Source organism: Schistocerca nitens, chromosome 2 (assembly GCF_023898315.1).
Source record: "Schistocerca nitens isolate TAMUIC-IGC-003100 chromosome 2, iqSchNite1.1, whole genome shotgun sequence".
Classification (NCBI taxonomy): domain Eukaryota; kingdom Metazoa; phylum Arthropoda; class Insecta; order Orthoptera; family Acrididae; genus Schistocerca; species Schistocerca nitens.
The window spans coordinates 683,962,760-683,981,338 of NC_064615.1; the positions used below are offsets into that span (position 1 = coordinate 683,962,760).

Consider the following 18,579-nt stretch of genomic DNA (forward strand, 5'->3'; position numbering starts at 1 on the left):
ATTTGGCCGTCCTGCCTCCTTATTAATTATCAACCCGGGGCTTTCCTTGTTGTGAAGGCGATGGAAAAAGTACTCGCTTCTTCAGTGACCCCGACTTCAACCATCGATACATGTTTGAACTAATAAACCGGCCAAAAAGTTAGTGCACTCACGAAAGTAGTTTAATATTGAATGATGTCTCGGACCGCATATGCGCCAGCGAGCGCTCTAATTGATCGAATGATCTCGTTCCATTTCGGAATATCATGTACGAAAGTTTTCTGCTCATCGAACCTCACGAACCCCGGCGTGTTGCAGAAACAGTCGAGCAGGAAGGCCGCGTCCATCGGCACTAAACTACGTGCGAGTCCCCGCCTGGGAACAGAACCGCTGATTGGGAACGCGACCTGACGTACATGTACACATACTTTTCAAACGATAAAAAGATAATACTGATGAATTTCCTTTAGGCATTTTAATTAGTAATTTTTCTCATTATTTTTACAAATTTTGGTCAAACGTGGCCACGGATCGCCTAGAAAAAGCGGGGGGACCCCTAAAGCGTTCGTGCACCATATGTTGTGAAGTCCTGGTTTACATTATAGTCCAGTGCCTCTGTTTCTTCTCTCACTTACACCGTCTCCTTTTGCTTTCTTTCCCTCTGCCACTGTCTCCATCCTATCTCGACAGCTGAAAAATTCTATCGGGTCCAACTTACTTTATCTCCTGTACCTACATGTTAAGGTTCTCTGGTATGGGTGGGTCCAGACCTAGAAGGCCTAAGTATGAACTGCACTCAACTATATTTTCATATCCACTGTCTCCTCTCTCTTGTCTCCATCCACCTCTCTTTCTCTTTTACTGCCAGTGTCTCTCAAGGCCATCGATATCCCCTCTCTCTTTGGCTCTCACTTATATTGCCTTCATCCATCTCTCTTTCTGTTCACTGCCTCTCTCTCGCTCCCAACAGAACTGGTTTATCTCTCTTCCTCTCCCACTGTTAGCGCCTCCTCTCTCTTTCTCTCCCACTTCCACCGTCTCTCCTGTGTTCCACTCTCACTGCCTCACTGCTGCGCTCTTTAAGCACAAGAATGCGTGAATGTGTTCGCATGCCACAATTTTCTTTGAGGAAGGCGAAATTGATGATTCAAGCAACTGATTTCCCACTTTTCTGTCAGAGTCTTTTAAAGGGGAGTGTATTCACCTTTTTTGTGCTCCGACAGTAGCATTTTTCCGCTGTTTCCCAATTTCCTGCTACTTCAGCGTAGACCGCTTATATAAAACGGATTGTATATAGGTCAGTGAAGTTTGACAGCTTATTTATATAATTCGACATAAAAAACAAACAAGTAAGCATAATTTAAGATAAACACAAAATCGTTTGTTTCACACTCTTTTCTGGATACTTTCCTCATCGGCCTCAATTCACCGAAAACGGCCGGTTCGTGATTTGTATATTAAAATATTTTACTGATTTCACAGTCTTCCCAGTTTTAAATAATTTCTGACAGTTATTTTACGTTCTTTTCTAGCATATTAAGACCTTCTGAGGCCGTTTTGGTCATGGAAGTATCACTTTCAGATTACCTGTACAAGCGTGAAGTGCTCATTATACAGTGACTGCGTGTCATAAAGTTCTATTGGTGAAAAAATGTTGACTAGAAATATAGTCTTGTGACCTCAGAACCCTTGGGATAACCTAATAATCTTTTCCATGTATTCACATGCCTGTTAAAACTACATCTGTGCCTCAGACTGGATATATCGTGCGTATTTTACATGCACAAGTACGATAAATTTGAACTTCTGGATTTCGGTAAAGGAAAATACTATAAAAAAAATTTAAAGGCTCCCAGACAACATCATCTTAAGGACAAATTATTAAAATTTCGACGATTTGCCATGAATAGGAATTATAGATGTGGCCATCACCACAACTGGTACTTTTGGTTCCCAAAAATCATGATTTTTCGCATTTTACTTAGGAATTGACCATGAACAAGTGGTGCTTTCTTAAGCCGCCGAAGACCCACCCTACATCATACCTAATGCATAGGAAGCAAACGATTTGCTCAATTTACCTGTGCTAGAGGCACTTTTAAATATTTATTTGGACACTGTACGGGTCGTTAGGCCAAGGGCTATGTAAACACTTGTCTCTTTATCTCTGTGATCAATAGATACTGAGATAGGGCCCCATTAAAAACGCATTCTCGTGCGAGGCATTTTAGAATATACTGGTACAGTTCACTGTCGGGCACGGGCCGATACAGGGTGAATGAGAACTCCACCGACCGACTTTCATTCTTTGTTCAGGGATACCTTCTGAATATTTTGGTATAAGTGACCCATTGTCTGGTTAATATGTAATTATGATATGCCATAAGCATAACGTACAAGACTAACACACAACAAAGAGAAATGCAACAGCCATCAGACGAAACATGTACATTTTAATCACATTTTGTCAAGTCTGTTATGCCAGTGTACAGTACAGCACGTAACAAATGCTGACCGTTCCTTTACAGGTGTTGTGCAAAAGTTAGTCCGCCATGATCACAGCAAGGTGCACAGAGAGGCATCGTAGACTGCCTTACATGCTCAAGAACTCCAACAGTTGGGTGTGCTAATTCCACCACCATGTCCGTGCGTGTATCGACCGGAGTCTCGTAAACTAGGCTCTTCACATGGCCTCAGACGAAGCAGTCCGTTGGTGTTACAGCTGATGACAGAGCTCCCAAAACGGGAGAACTGAGACAAACTCTTTGTTGTCAAACGAAATGCAATAACTCTGCAACAAGCGGCCGGAGACCCAGGGTCCCTAACTCCAAAATATTTAGAAGGTATCCCTGATCAACCTCTGAAAACTTGCCGATGGAGTTCTGTTTCACCCTATATAACACTTTGTCTGTATGAGTGTGAAAGAGAGGGAGAAAGAGAGAGAGAGAGAGAGAGAGCAATGTTAACCAGTAACAGATTACAACAAGCTTATTATACATATTCTAAGGAGTACTTTTGACCGATATACCAATGTATTGTCGTCGTTACAGGGCGCGCCGTACCTGATGATGAAGAAACCTACGACGCCCCCGCGGGTTGGCAACGACCGCTACGAGGGCTACTCGATGGACCTGATCACGAAAATCGCCGAGCAGCTCCAATTCACGTTCGAGTTCCAGCTCGCCAAAGATGGCGAGTACGGCAACCTTAACGAAAAGACCGGCGCCTGGGATGGACTCGTCGGCGACCTCCTCGCGGGGGTGGGTATCCGACCGCTCTCCGCCATAGTCCCACACCTGACCAGGAGGGCAGTGGTGTGCGAGCACGCATAATCAGGCTAAGTAATGCCACATCGTACCTGTCCTGGTCCCAACGACTGTAGCAAGTCGTTCCAAACTTTTACTTTCCAACTATTAACTACAGCATTCCATCGCTATATGTGTTATTTCATCAATATTAATAAGGGCCAGATAAGAAGAGGAATTAAATCTTAGAAAGGAAGTGAATGCTATCTTCGCCCTAGGATCCAATGAAAGAAAGAAATTACATCGTATTTAAAACAACTATTCACATTCGTTCGTCAATCGGAAATACGAACCACTGTAACAAATCACATTTATTATTCTTCCCAATATGCATTTCGGAGGTGAACTTATTTCAATTAACCCTTAAATATTAAAGGAGAGGAAAATGTTTGCTACTAAGCTATTGTAAAATTTACTACTCCACATTTCACTCAAAGTGTAATCTACCCACCCCTCACATAATTTGTTCATTGTCACTGACTTCATAATTAACTCTTTTAATAAGTTCCGAGAGGAGTAAAATTTACAGTAAACTTTTTACTTATCTTGTTTTCTCGTAGTTAGCTCCAGTTCTTCGCGTCTAGAGGCTGATTCTTAAAGCTGAAATTTTTGACATTGCAGGTTCTCATGGTTCCAATTGACGTAAATAATACTGAAGTATTGCATGAGTAGTTTATTTTATTCTCTCTCATTTTTCTATATCACACTGTCTTTACAATTTCCACTTCAAAACCGAAAATTACATCGTTATTGCAAAAAATAAAAACACGTCCGATCACAACACCCGCATACCACTATTAATCCATTCTGCGGTACTAACAATATTCCAAAGAGTTTACAGATTTTCTTGACAAATGAATCTCCACCAATTTATATCATTATTTTATAAATGTATCCAGAAGTAAACATAATACTAGTAAATATCGTCAGAGTGCGCAGTTAATAATAGGAATTTGAAGTGTGCCGGATATTTCGTAATTCCAAATATTTCTAAAAAAAAAAGTAATTTTGACTGTACATACAGTGCTAGTACACATCGATTGTAACAACGAAAATAAAGTAATTTCTTTTTATGGATTATAGGCTGAAATATACCACATAGTGTACAAAATCACACGGAATTCTTTTAGAAAAACACCTGAGATAATATTAACCTATTTAAAAAGTTGTAATTATTTTTGGTATCGACTAGTTCTGTTGAGGAAAAGTAATGCTAGAGGAGGGTGTCTCTGTAAATAGGAAGTTGTAAATTATGGTTATGCATTAGTTAATTACAACGGTATATTGCATACCAAATTAAGCATAAAATGTCCTGTTTCATACCGTAATGCAATCGTAAATTTTTCGAGGATTTAGAAATCTGAGGTTAATATGTCACGGACTATTTGCATGTACGACAGTTTATGGGCAAGCTGTGGCACTACTATCCGCATCCTGACGTCAGAAACCTCAATATCAGCATACCAAATGAATGGACTAAAATTTTGTTGAGTTGTTAGAGGAGATAAAAAGAATCGCGTTTTCTCACATATAAACAATGTGTTAGGACATCGATTTCTAACGATTTATGTGAAGGATTTTAATATTGGTCATATTTCACGTAATTTACATCCTTTCACGATGTATAGAGCTTCGCACTTGTTTATGTTGCTTTATTTCTACAGTGATAAGCCTTATTTTTGACGATAACATGTATACATCTTGGAGAAATCTAAAGTATGACACGTACTGAAGCAGAACCTTTTGCAGTACCAGTTGAAAATGGTCAAAAGACCCTATACAAATATCTACACCATGAAAGAAACTTAAATATTGGGAGACTAGTTGAAGTATAATAAGCATTAATTACAGTGACAGTGGACGATTTTCTCACTGAAAATGCAAACAGTGTTACCTCTTCATACACTGCCTTTTCGAAAGCTGAACTAGATACGACACATAATTTTACCTAATTTGTGTGATAGGAGTATCATGCTACACATTTTTGCACAACTGATAACTGTTAACTCTAGCAAAGCTACATTAAGGATAAAATAATGTTAATACAGTAAAAGGAAAAAAAATCCTTTAAATTCAGAGTTAATAAACCATTGAACAGCTAATACTATGGATTGCACCTACTATATCATCAGGTTAACTGAGGTCGTTTCTGTTCATTTTACGAGAGACATTGACGCTTTCAGATAATGAAGATGCACCTCGTCCGCTAAGAACAGTTGAGACAAATGTCACTTTAGTGACGATAGTGTCTTTTTAATTTATCCAAAATAAACCATACAAAAGGTTTGTGAACAAGTATCACTTCGGTGGTCGTAGTTGATTTTTAAGGGAAATTATGTGTACGGGTGAACTCTATGACTCCGTTTCGAATAGTTTTTTTGCTCTAGGTTACAACATGAGGCGGGGATTTAGAAAATCATCAGAACAGTAGCCACTGTTCCAGAACGCAGTGTTGACCAATGCAGTGTCAATACGTCCACAGATCGCACAAGCACTGTATGTGCAGGACCGAGTGCTAATACATCACATACAAAGCTATATGTAATATCAAGTACTTACACAGTGTAAACTAGCGCAGATTACAGAACCTGGACTAGCAGACTGAAAACGAGTGCTACGCCACCGTGCTATGATCACTGGGCCTGGCACCGCACACAAGTGCGTTCTGTCTGACGGCTGCTGACAAGGGACCATCACGTTTCACAAAGAAGGTGAACACTAAAGTCACCATGTCAGGCGAGAGTGGTGATGGGTAAGACGAGAGCAGAGAAACGGGAAGTTCTCAGTTCTAATGTGTTCTCAGGGAACGGCTGTCCAGTATTCGATACCCAGTATTCGGTACCATATTCGTAACGAGGCCTCCATCTTCGTGTCGTAGAACGGCTTATGTCGGCAGCACACTTTACTATAAGGAGAACAGTTACGAGCTGCACCTGATTTGGAGAACTGAACTTTCTAATCCTAGAACTTCACGATTTGGCTTCTTGATACGTGAATGTCTCTCTGATGGAACAGCCAGTAAACGAGGTCACATATGGTCGCTTTAGAAGAATCTGTTACGGAGCCGTAGATGTGGATATTTTTGATATGAGCATAAGTTGCTGATTATTAGACGACTTACACCATAATTACATTACCACAGCCGCGTCAAATACTGCTGTTAAACCTTCAGTCACCTGCCAAATCGTCTTTTCGTTTTATTACTGTACTGAGCAAGTAGATATGGATTCCCCCAGTAACTTCAAGCCTGTCGCTGCTTGAGACACCAAGGCATAGACTAGTGACGTTGCACAGTGTGATTACAGGTCATTTTTGTTTAGGTAAAATAGATATAAACTGTGAAATTGTGGGCAACTGTTATCACAACAGCGTTTGGAGCAAATAAATAGAGCTTTCAGATAAACATTGGCACGTTCTATAATTTATATTTAGATCGATACACCACATCAATTCAGGTTAATTGTTAATAAAATAGTGGTAATTTAGAATTAAATTCTTTGTAAATGTATTGGTAATGAAGGAAGACAAATGTGTTTGCCTCTTTTGTATTCCTGGACCTTTCAAAGTATTTGTCTTATTCTCATACCTGTCTGCAAGTTTGCCGCTTACCGACTCTCTCTCATAACTGATTGTAGGCATCGAACCACGCTCTTTACTTCGCATACGTACGTTGCTGATTGCCTGTTTTGTTGCAGAGGGCAGAGCTGGCTATATGTGACCTTACGATTACAGAGCTAAGACAATCGGTTGTGGACTTCACCATGCCTTTTATGAATTTGGGTAAGGTTAAAAGCTATTCGCATATATTTTATGCTAAGAAACTCTCAATAGAAAAATATTTAACTTACGAAAGGTTTGACGAATCAGTGAGTTTGATAATATTCCAATTTCACTCATCGTGCTATTACTTAATGCATTGTGTTCGTTGAAGAAGACATCTCATGTTGCCTCTGTCAGGCATGTTTCAAGAACGTTATAAACATTTGGTGTACGATATTTTGTCCAGTCAATGGACAACGATCGTTTTAAACGTGCTTACAAACATTTTCGGTTTACGTTATTGTTAATATAAAAATCGTAGCTATTTCATGTGAATAACAATTCGTCTTTAACAGAGGTTTATAGAGAAGCTTTTGCTAATTCCGTCCCAGTATCAGTATTATTTCCTTAGCTGGACATGAGGGTGACCGTTATGTAAGGAATATTTCCTCACGTCAGAAAGAAACACTTAGAAAATATAGCAGGAAGCGTTTTCTATTCGATAGGCATACCGAGAAAACTTCTCTCTATGAGGAATGCAATGCTTTTAAATACTGCTGCAAAAACGCCTATATAGGCCATATGAAATTGAGAAATTACTTAGAGCCCTTAAATAAACAGTACACAAATGTAGAGAGTAGTAAAAATGTCCACCGTCTGAATCCAGCCGTAAACATGTGCAGATCAGGCAGTGGTACTGGGGGAAGAGCAACTTTTTTCTTTAAGGCTTGATAATCCGCTTTGGGGCGCGCCCCGTCCTGCACCTTAGGTATAACAAAGTTCTAAGAAGAATAGGGTGATTTAGACGGCTCAATAACCCCCTGTTTCAACACTTCATCGATACTTGCCTTAAGCTGCTTAAAGTGAGGTGAAGACGACCGATGTGACAAGTGTCTTGCAGAGCCATTGGCTGTAAGCTCTTTTTTATATTCTTCGCCTTTTAATTCAGAGAAGACATAGCTAAATGGACTACACAGGTGACCGAGCCGACGACCCTGTTCGGGAGATATCAATCCTCTGCCTTACAAGCATCCGTCATTCACGTTTGATTTCGGGCCTCTCCTGCCACTGCTTACGATAAAAAAAATCTTACCGGAATAAGGCCAAATAGTCGTATAAAAATCGCCCCCAGAATAGCGGGAATCGATAAATTCCGATAAATTCCGTGCCATGTTAGTTTTAATCACGAAGGCAAAATTTTGAATCCTGTTCGTAACGGGAAATTCCTCCCATAATAGCATTTTCCCAGAATTTGCTACCCTGCAAGTCTGTCCCAGCAGTGAGAGTGGGAAGTTTGCTTACTGCACTCTGTGCCATATACCAATCATCACTAATCAACCTCAGAAAACTTCCGGAATGAAAGTGCACACACAGGTTCTTCGTTGACGCTCCCACACACGAATGGGCCCTTAACCCGGCACCCGTAACACCTGATGTCTGATAAGCATGATCTGTTATCTGGAACCATCCACACATACAGCTGCTGACCCTTCGACTCACTCTCTGCACGTGTTCCATCGGCATGACACATGGTCTTCACCTCTGAAATAAATCTTTCCAGTTGTTTGAAGCTCCTAGGTTGCTCACTAAATCGGCTTTAGACCGGTCGCTGGGACAAAGTGCCTCTAAAATATTACAAGGAATCTCTTGTGAAAATCTGAGCATATATTTCTGATAGTTTCTTTCATTCTCTTTATGCACTTCTCCAATAGCTCATCATGCCACTGTACATAGAAATAACTCTTTTTTTATTGAGTGATGGCACACCTGTGCAGACACATAGCTATACGTGTTGACTGCCTAAATTCCGAAAAGTATAAATTATTCCATATTGCCTGCTTTAAAGATTGTTCCAAACGCCTAGTGACCATTGGAAATAGAAGTCGGTAACACTGCTTGTAACTTGCACAGAACTCTTCAGCACAGTCCTGTAAATCCAAGAGAAATTAAAGTGACCATTCGATCTCCTCAGTACATGTCACAGACAATACTCCCCTTTCCGTGGCAGACCCAGTAAATGGTTAGCCATTTTTTGGCTCGTTCGCTCACTATGCGTTGGTTTCATAGATATAGCTGCCCACTCCATCGTGGATTTAGCGGTACAATTGATCACCGTCTGTGTTCTCCTGAGTAATTCGTCAGCTCGCTCCTGTAGCTGTTTATTGCGCGTATCTGTTGTGCTGACACTACACAATTCTCAAGCCCTGTTAGCATACTGCACCACTAATGTCCTGATTCAAATAATTTGTGAGTGTGGTAGTTCAGTAGTTTTGAAAAAAGACGCTAACAATATAAGCCCCTCTAGCGCACACTGAATGTTGGTGACGGCATCTCCCACCTCAGTTGAGTTCAGGTTTTGTGTGGCCATGATATACACTCCTGGAAATTGAAATAAGAACACCGTGAATTCATTGTCCCAGGAAGGTGAAACTTTATTGACACATTCCTGGGGTCAGATACATCACATGATCACACTGACAGAACCACAGGCACATAGACACAGGCAACAGAGCATGCACAATGTCGGCACTAGTACAGTGTATATCCACCTTTCGCAGCAATGCAGGCTGCTATTCTCCCATGGAGACGATCGTAGAGATGCTGGATGTAGTCCTGTGGAACGGCTTGCCATGCCATTTCCACCTGGCGCCTCAGTTGGACCAGCGTTCGTGCTGGACGTGCAGACCGCGTGAGACGATGCTTCATCCAGTCCCAAACATGCTCAATGGGGGACAGATCCGGAGATCTTGCTGGCCAGGGTAGTTGACTTACACCTTCTAGAGCACGTTGGGTGGCACGGGATACATGCGGACGTGCATTGTCCTGTTGGAACAGCAAGTTCCCTTGCCAGTCTAGGAATGGTAGAACGATGGGTTCGATGACGGTTTGGATGTACCGTGCACTATTCAGTGTCCCCTCGACGATCACCAGTGGTGTACGGCCAGTGTAGGAGATCGCTCCCCACACCATGATGCCGGGTGTTGGCCCTGTGTGCCTCGGTCGTATGCAGTCCTGATTGTGGCGCTCACCTGCACGGCGCCAAACACTCATACGACCATCATTGGCACCAAGGCAGAAGCGACTCTCATCGCTGAAGACGACACGTCTCCATTCGTCCCTCCATTCACGCCTGTCGCGACACCACTGGAGGCGGGCTGCACGATGTTGGGGCGTGAGCGGAAGACGGCCTAACGGTGTGCGGGACCGTAGCCCAGCTTCATGGAGACGGTTGCGAATGGTCCTCGCCGATACCCCAGGAGCAACAGTGTCCCTAATTTGCTGGGAAGTGGCGGTGCGGTCCCCTACGGCACTGCGTGGGATCCTACGGTCTTGGCGTGCATCCGTGCGTCGCTGCGGTCCGGTCCCAGGTCGACGGGCACGTGCACCTTCCGCCGACCACTGGCGACAACATCGATGTACTGTGGAGACCTCACGCCCCACGTGTTGAGCAATTCGGCGGTACGTCCACCCGGCCTCCCGCATGCCCACTATACGCCCTCGCTCAAAGTCCGTCAACTGCACATACGGTTCACGTCCACGCTGTCGCGGCATGCTACCAGTGTTAAAGACTGCGATGGAGCTCCGTATGCCACGGCAAACTGGCTGACACTGACGGCGGCGGTGCACAAATGCTGCGCAGCTAGCGCCATTCGACGGCCAACACCGCGGTTCCTGGTGTGTCCGCTGTGCCGTGCGTGTGATCATTGCTTGTACAGCCCTCTCGCAGTGTCCGGAGCAAGTATGGTGGGTCTGACACACCGGTGTCAATGTGTTCTTTTTTCCATTTCCAGGAGTGTAGTTGATTGCCTCTCTCACTCACACACCAACTCGACCATACTCCTGGAAAAGTCGCAACCTCCAATGCATAGTTCATACATGATATCACTCTTCCGCAGTTCTGCGATACCAGGCACCTCACTTGCAGACATTCTGGAACACAATTAGCTAAAAATACCGTCCGTTAGACCAGGCTAATTCAAAGCAAATCTCCTCATTAAAACTCCGAAAATTTTTCAGTTGTGCATGCCACTCTCCACCTCCATAACCACTCTCTGCTACCAGTGTACGGTGGTAGTTAGAAATGGTGGTGCTGGTTGAGAGATGTGCATCATCTTAGATAATATCTTTATTAACAACGTAAAAGCCATCAAAATCAAGAGGCAGACTATCAGTTCATATTTACAATTCATTAGCACGACTTATAACCCCAATATACTGCCACTAAAAAACAAAATACAGGACAGTGTCACTTCCATAGAAATTTATAAAATGTAACTCTCAAGAGTGCCTGGTTGCCAAGGTCACAAATAAAAGAAACGCCATGAGTGTCTCAGACCTTTACATTTTCTTAGAATAATCACATAAACAAAGTAAGAGCCTACGGAATATCAGACCAGCTGAGGCTGGATTGAAGAGTTTTTAGCAAACAGAACACAGCATGTTGTTATCAATGGAGAGACGTCTACAGACGTTAAAGTAACCTCTGGCGTGCCACAGGGGAGTGTTATGGGACCATTGCTTTTCACAATATATATAAAATAACTAGTAGATAGTTTCGGAAGTTCCATGCGGCTTTTCGCGGATGATGCTGTAGTATACAGACAAGTTGCAGCATTAGAAAATTGTAGCGAAATGCAGGAAGATCTGCAGCGGATAGGCACTTGGTGCAGGGAGTGGCAACTGTCCCTTAACATAGACAAATGTAATGTATTGCGAATACATAGAAAGAAGGATCCTTTATTGTATGATTATATGATAGCGGAACAAACACTGGTAGCAGTTACTTCTGTAAAATATCTGGGAGTATGCGTGCGGAACGATTTGAAGTGGAATGATCATATAAAATTAATTGTTGGTAAGGCGGGCTGGCTCTGAGCACTATGGGACTCAACATCTTAGGTCATAAGTCCCCTAGAACTTAGAACTACTTAAACCTAACTAACCTAAGGACATCACACACACCCATGCCCGAAGCAGGATTCGAACCTGCGACCGTAGCAGTCCCGCGGATCCGGACTGCAGCGCCAGAACCGCTAGACCACCGCGGCCGGCGGTAAGGCGGGTACCAGGTTGAGATTCATTGGGAGAGTCCATAGAAAATGTAGTCCATCAACAAAGGAGGTGGCTTACAAACCACTCGTTCGACCTATACTTGAGTATTGCTCATCAGTGTGGGACCCGTACCAGATCGGGTTGACGGAGGAGATAGAGAAGATCCAAAGAAGAGCGGCGCGTTTCGTCACAGGGTTATTTGGTAACCGTGATAGCGTTACGGAGATGTTTAATAAACTCAAGTGGCAGACTCTGCAAGAGAGGCGCTCTGCATCGCGGTGTAGCTTGCTCGCCAGGTTTCGAGAGGGTGCGTTTCTGGATGAGGTATCGAATATATTGCTTCCCTCTACTTATACCTCCCGAGGAGATCACGAATGTAAAATTAGAGAGATTAGAGCGCGCACGGAGGCTTTCAGACAGTCGTTCTTCCCGCGAACCATACGCGACTGGAACAGGAAAGGGAGGTAATGACAGTGGCACGTGAAGTGCCCTCTGCCACACACCGTTGGGTGGCTTGCGGAGTATAAATGTAGATGTAGATGTAGAAAATGGAATGATCATATAAAGTTGATCGTCGGTAAAGCAGATGCCAGACTGAGATTCATTGGAAGAATCCTAAGGAAATGCAGTCCGAAAACAAAGGAAGTAGGTTACAGTAGCTTGTTCGCCCACTGCTTGAATACTGCTCAGCAGTGTGGGATCCGTACCAGATAGGGTTGATAGAAGAGATAGAGAAGATCCAACGGAGAGCAGCGCGCTTCGTTACAGGATCATTTAGTAATCTCGAAAGTGTTACGGAGATGATAGATAAACTCCAGTGGAAGACTCTGCAGGAGAGACGCTCAGTAGCTCGGTATGGGCTTTTGTTGAAGTTTCGAGAACATACCTTCACCGAGGAGTCAAGCAGTATATTGCTCCCTCCTACGTATATCTCGCGAAGAGACCATGAGGATAAAATCAGAGGGATTAGAGCCCACACAGAGGCATACCGACAATCCTTCTTTCCACGAACAATACGAGACTGGAATAGAAGGGAAAACCGATAGGGGTACTCAAGGTACCCTCCGCCACACACCGTCAGGTGGTTTGCGGAGTATGGATGTAGATGTAGATGTAGACATGTCTAACAGCTGTTAGAACACCACATAACCTTTGGTACACCAAACACTCAGACTATTATGATTTGAAAGTCCAGACAGGTCCAAATAATCAGTCCCAAGCCGTAATGACCAGAGATTTGAGGAAACACTATTTTGTCTATAATGAGCCACTCTAAATATCCCAAACATTAGCATTAAAGATGGCTACCAATTATCATATGGCCATGATGAAAACCACAACAACTGCCATTCTGTCAACAATGTGAACCAACATGAAGTCTATTCTATTCATCAATAATGAACAGAGAAACTTTTGTACAAATTAAAAAACGGCGCAACTGAATGTGAGCTTGCTAACAGCACCTGCACAAGCATGCATCATCGTAGAGAATACAGTTGGGTTACTGCAGCCACACATTAACACAGTTTCTGTGCTGTCCGAAATTCAAGTCCATAGCTGCACAAAGGATTCCTAGAAAACGAGGAATACACCATTTCATTTGGTGCAATTTATCTCCATTTTATACAAGCCGAATTGAGCTGATATCGACCCAAGGTCGCATCCAGCTGATGAGTCCAATTTCCTACCAGGTCGAGGCACGTGGTACTAAACACACTCACCGTCAGTGTGATGGCAGGTGACGTTTCCTTGCTGATGACTCCACAGGGAAGACCACACTAGGGAACTCGCGCCACCCGAAGTGAGCCCCAGTGTGTCCTATCAGTTTCGGCCAGCGTGAATACTTCCCCAGCAGCGTGCGCAGTGCGCACCGGAGTCGTTCGGAGGGTGCTCAGACGCCTCGGTGACGTGATGGAGCGGAACCAGCAAACAGATAGCGTCATTTTTGAGCCACAGGTGGAGAATGAACTCTGGGAGGATGGTGGATACTGCCACAACTGACAATGTACAGACCTACGGTCGAAGGCACGGAGACAGCTTTCAGTTCTGGGAGGGTCCCAGTCTATTGCTAGCCCTTTGCTGGTCCTCCACTCAAATAGGGCTTTCCATCAGTCCATTATTAACGTTTCGAAGAATGTAAAAGTTTAATAATAATTATGCTAATAATAAAATACAAAGAATGTTGTCGTATAATGAAGCTAATAATAATAATAAATTGTTTAAAATTTGAAACAGTCTTTGATGGCAAATTTTTTTTTCCCTTCAGTTTATGATCGGTTTCAACCTGTGATCATCCAGTGTATCTTTCTTATTATAGTATACAAAACGTTAAAAAAGTTGTAGCCTAATTAGGCCCAAGTTTTTGATATTTTGGACATATACAAGTTTAGGAAGAGAGACATAGCTGATGGTGATCACACAAATCACAACAAGTCATAAAATAAAAGAGAAAGAACATTGCCGCGATCAAAGACTGTTTTAACGTAAACACAATCCAGACCCTCGGATTAGGTCTCAGGCGACTGACTAATTGCTGCCTACAAGAAAGTACGAGAAGGTATTTATGATTTCAGGACATGTGATCAGGAAGTCGCCATTCCCTCTAGCCGTTATTGTCAATAGAAGAATCCAGGTGATGCCGAACCCAGCTCCTCCTTTGGCCTCACTAGACTGAGAGAACAGAGGACACCGTTACAGGCCATCCCACCAGAGACAAAAGTCTGGGGAGATACCGGAAATCCAATCTGGTCCTTCCGCTCCGAAGGAAGCGACGCTAACCTTTTTCTTGGGGAGGAGTCTCCATCCACCACTAAGTAATTCGGCTACAGAGGTGGTCGTTCAAAGACTGCTTTTAAATGAAAAAATTTAAACTACGTCGCCCTGCCCTTCGCTGCCATTACTTCACATGTCATAAATTTTTTAGTTACAATAACGTATAACCTGTGTTACTGATGGAATTTGTATGTATTGTGTCACTTCAGTTTTGATCATGGAGGTGGAAAAAGAAGAGAGATGGCACTAGAAACTTACACCGTATATTGTTTTGAAGCCAGAGTGGGCGGGGCCTGCCGCCATCTTAAGTAGCATTGGCAGACTACTGCTTACGACTGCTTCTTGGTCATTATTTCTGTTGTGAGCACGCGACAGTTGTCTTAAATATGAAATATTACAAGTCTTAAATGAATAACATAGTGTCAGGAAGACAGCTTCGAGCGTTTTTATGTTCTTAAATATGCATTTGCTCTAGTAATACGACACATTTGGCTTCGTTACTGCAATTTATTTTCTGTTGATATATTTCGAATAATCAAGAAGAGAAGGAAGTGATGTGAAAATCATGCTGTCGTAATCCATTTCATTCTACGTTTACTGTGTTTGTATCGATAGCAAATAGCAAATGAAGCTGGCACTCCGAAAACCAATGCTTGTTTGCTTACTGGTACTGCTTCTTGTTCGTTACATTTTCAGCTTTCAACAAGTACGCGAAACATTTCTAACGTTCACGTTTGGAAAAAAAAAAAAAAAAAAACTTGTCTACGTGTTCTTTGCTAGTCTGTAAACCTGTGCAGTAAGGAAAAATGGAAGGCATGATATTGTTTCTTCTGCGTGTCAACTAGCTGAACGATTGTTGAAATGTCAAAGAAACAGAACAGTGTGGAGGTGTACCTCTATGCGGAATAGAGCTCTTGTTTTATTAGATTATCAGTACATTAGTTTCACTGTAGTTTACACATCTTCTCTATTTTAAATCTTACCTATGATGCCGCATTCAGTCTGTGACCAATGATAGCAATTTACAGGATAAAAAAAGATATAATTTTTAAGCACGTTCCAGCACTGCGAAATGCTATAAATGTGTTTGAGGGGATGGTCTCAAACGCTTAGACCACGTAAAATGGATATTTTACTTTAAAATGTATGTAAGTTATATTTTAGTAATGATAGCCTAGCCTGTGTAACATATTAGGCCCAACTTTCCAATAGTAGCCTAATAGCTTCTTTTCATGGAACGTTTCTCGCCAATAACTCTGTCAGTTTTTCAGGAGTAAACAACCATATCACAATTGGAATGTACATCTGTTTTGATCATCTGTTTCATTTTACTTCTGAATTTCGTTTTGAAGCTTTCAAAGTGTAGGCTGTACTATCCGTTGTGATATACCAGAAGTTAGTTAATTTCATGTTCCACGTATCATTTATACAATAAATCTTAATGACGTGGGAAGAGTAATTTTATATTATTTTTTTTTTAAAAATTGGCTCCATGCTGATCGTTTATTAGTTTGTTGTTTTTCAATTATAGACAGATGTTAGTCAATAATTGCTGGTCATCGCCACTTATACTCTACAATAATAAATAGTCTTCTGCGGAATAGGAGGAATTTACAAAGAGAAACGTTTTGAGTTAAGTTTCAAATTTTACTTTGCTGTCTTTCAGGCATTTTATATCACTGAATACGGGCCAAAACTTTCGGTTGCAGCATTATGAACCCCTGTTTGTGCTACAGACAACCTTAATGTGGTGTAATGAACGTCATTGTTCCTGCTGGAGTGCAGTGGATTATTTCCAACGGTTAGTCTGCTACTCACACGCCGAACAGCGGTCAGACACGACGGAAAGCGTGTTCATATAGGCTATTGGCCAAAGCCTTCTTCCGAAAGGAAGCAAAGCACACGCACACGTTCATACAAACATAGAAATGAAACTCATACACACATGACCGCTGTCTCCGGCTGTTCTAGCCACAATCTGTTTTTAAAGAGGGAGGAGTGCGAACATTGAGTAACTATCGGCTGAAGGAATTTAGGGCATGAGATGCTGCACCAGCAACCAGAGCGGTCACGCAGCCGTGTATTCTGTGAGGACGAGGCCGTTGATACAGGATGGCTCGGATGTCGGAGCGTTCGCGGTTTGAAAGACAATGAAAAACACAAGAAAGAGTAAAGTAAATAGCGCAACCACAGTTCATGTACAAACAAGAAAATATTGCTTGAACGGCTCCATATACGATCGGATCGATTAGTACCCCAGTAAACGAAGAAAGCTGGCATTTTTAATGAAAAAATTACGTCACCAGACGATCACAGCACCAGATGCTATTTGGGATATGACTACAAAACTCAATAGATATCTCGAACAGCCGAAATTAGGTCCGAGAACGCCAGACTGACATCACAGGGAAGTGTCATCATTGCTTAGCTGGGAGGTAGCGTGCTCGCCTCCCATAAAAACGGGCTCGGGTTCGATTTCCGGCAGGGTCGGAGATTTTCTCCACTCGGGGACTGCGTGTTGTGTTGTCCTCATCATTATTTGATCCTCATTACCGGAGTGCAAGTCGCCCAATGTGGCGTCGACCGAAATAAGACTTGCCCTCGGCGGCCGAACTTCCCCGGATAGGGCCTCCTGAGCCATAGGCTCATTTCATTTTCTGTCACCATGGTGAACCATGGAGGTATAAATGCCGTGAACCTATTCATATCTTCGGCCACAAAACAAATAGAAGTCGATCACCTTCGCGGTACACAGTTCTAAGTCTCTCAGATGAATCCTCCCAGATCTCCAAACGGTTAATTTACTTAGTCGCTATCGAGGTAAGATTTATATTTCCATAAGCACAATATAGATACAATGGTGGTAAGTGGAGTGAAATGGAAAGAGGACAAGGATTCTGATCTGATGAGTGTTGGGTAATATCAAGAGCAACAGAAAATAGTATAACAGGAGTAGTATTCGTTATGATTAGGAAGGTAGGGCAGAGAATGAGATACTGTAAACAGTTCAGTGACAGGGTTGTTTTCATCAGAATCGACAATAAGCCAACGCCTACAACAAAAGTTCAGATGTAGACGCCGACGTCGCAATCTGGAGATGAAAAGATAGAGAAAGTATATGAGGATATTGAACAGGTAACTCAGTTCGTAAAAGAAGGTAAAAATATAATAGTCGTAGGGGATTGGAACGCGGTTGTAGGAGAAGGAGTAGAAGAAAGGGTTACGGGAAAATATGGTTTTGGTACTAGCAATGAAAGAGGAGAAAGACTAATTGAATTCTGCAATAAATTTAAGCTAATAATAGCGAGTATTCAAGAATATGAAGAGGAGGAAGTATACTTGGGAATGGCCGGAGATATGTGAAGATTTCAGTTAGATTACGTCATGGTTGGGAAGAGACACCGAAATCAGATACTAGATTGTAAGGCCTACTCAGGAGCAGATATAGACTCAGATCACAGCTTAGTAGCGATGAAGAGTAGGCTGAAGTTTAAGAGAGTAATCAGGACCGGTCACTGCGCAAGGAAGTGGGATACAGAAGTACTAAGGAATGAGGACACCCGCTTGAAGTTCTCTGAGACCGTAGATTCTGCCGTAATGAATATCTCAGTAGACAGTTCAGTTGAAGAGGACAGGAGATCTATAAAAAGGGCAATCACGGACGTCGGAAAGAAAACCGTAGGTACAAGGAAGGTAACCGCGAAGAAACCGT

General features: G+C 42.5%; 1 protein-coding gene across 1 annotated transcript in view; it reads left to right on the forward strand.

Moving 5' to 3' along the window:
• Positions 1 to 18,579, forward strand: part of LOC126235248 (glutamate receptor ionotropic, kainate 2-like) — a 309,725-nt gene that overhangs the window by 210,972 nt on the left and 80,174 nt on the right. The window contains exons 10-11 of the mRNA XM_049943979.1: positions 3,030 to 3,239; positions 6,980 to 7,064. Of these exons, the coding sequence (XP_049799936.1) occupies positions 3,030 to 3,239; positions 6,980 to 7,064 (295 nt within the window). The remainder of the gene's footprint in view (positions 1 to 3,029; positions 3,240 to 6,979; positions 7,065 to 18,579) is intronic.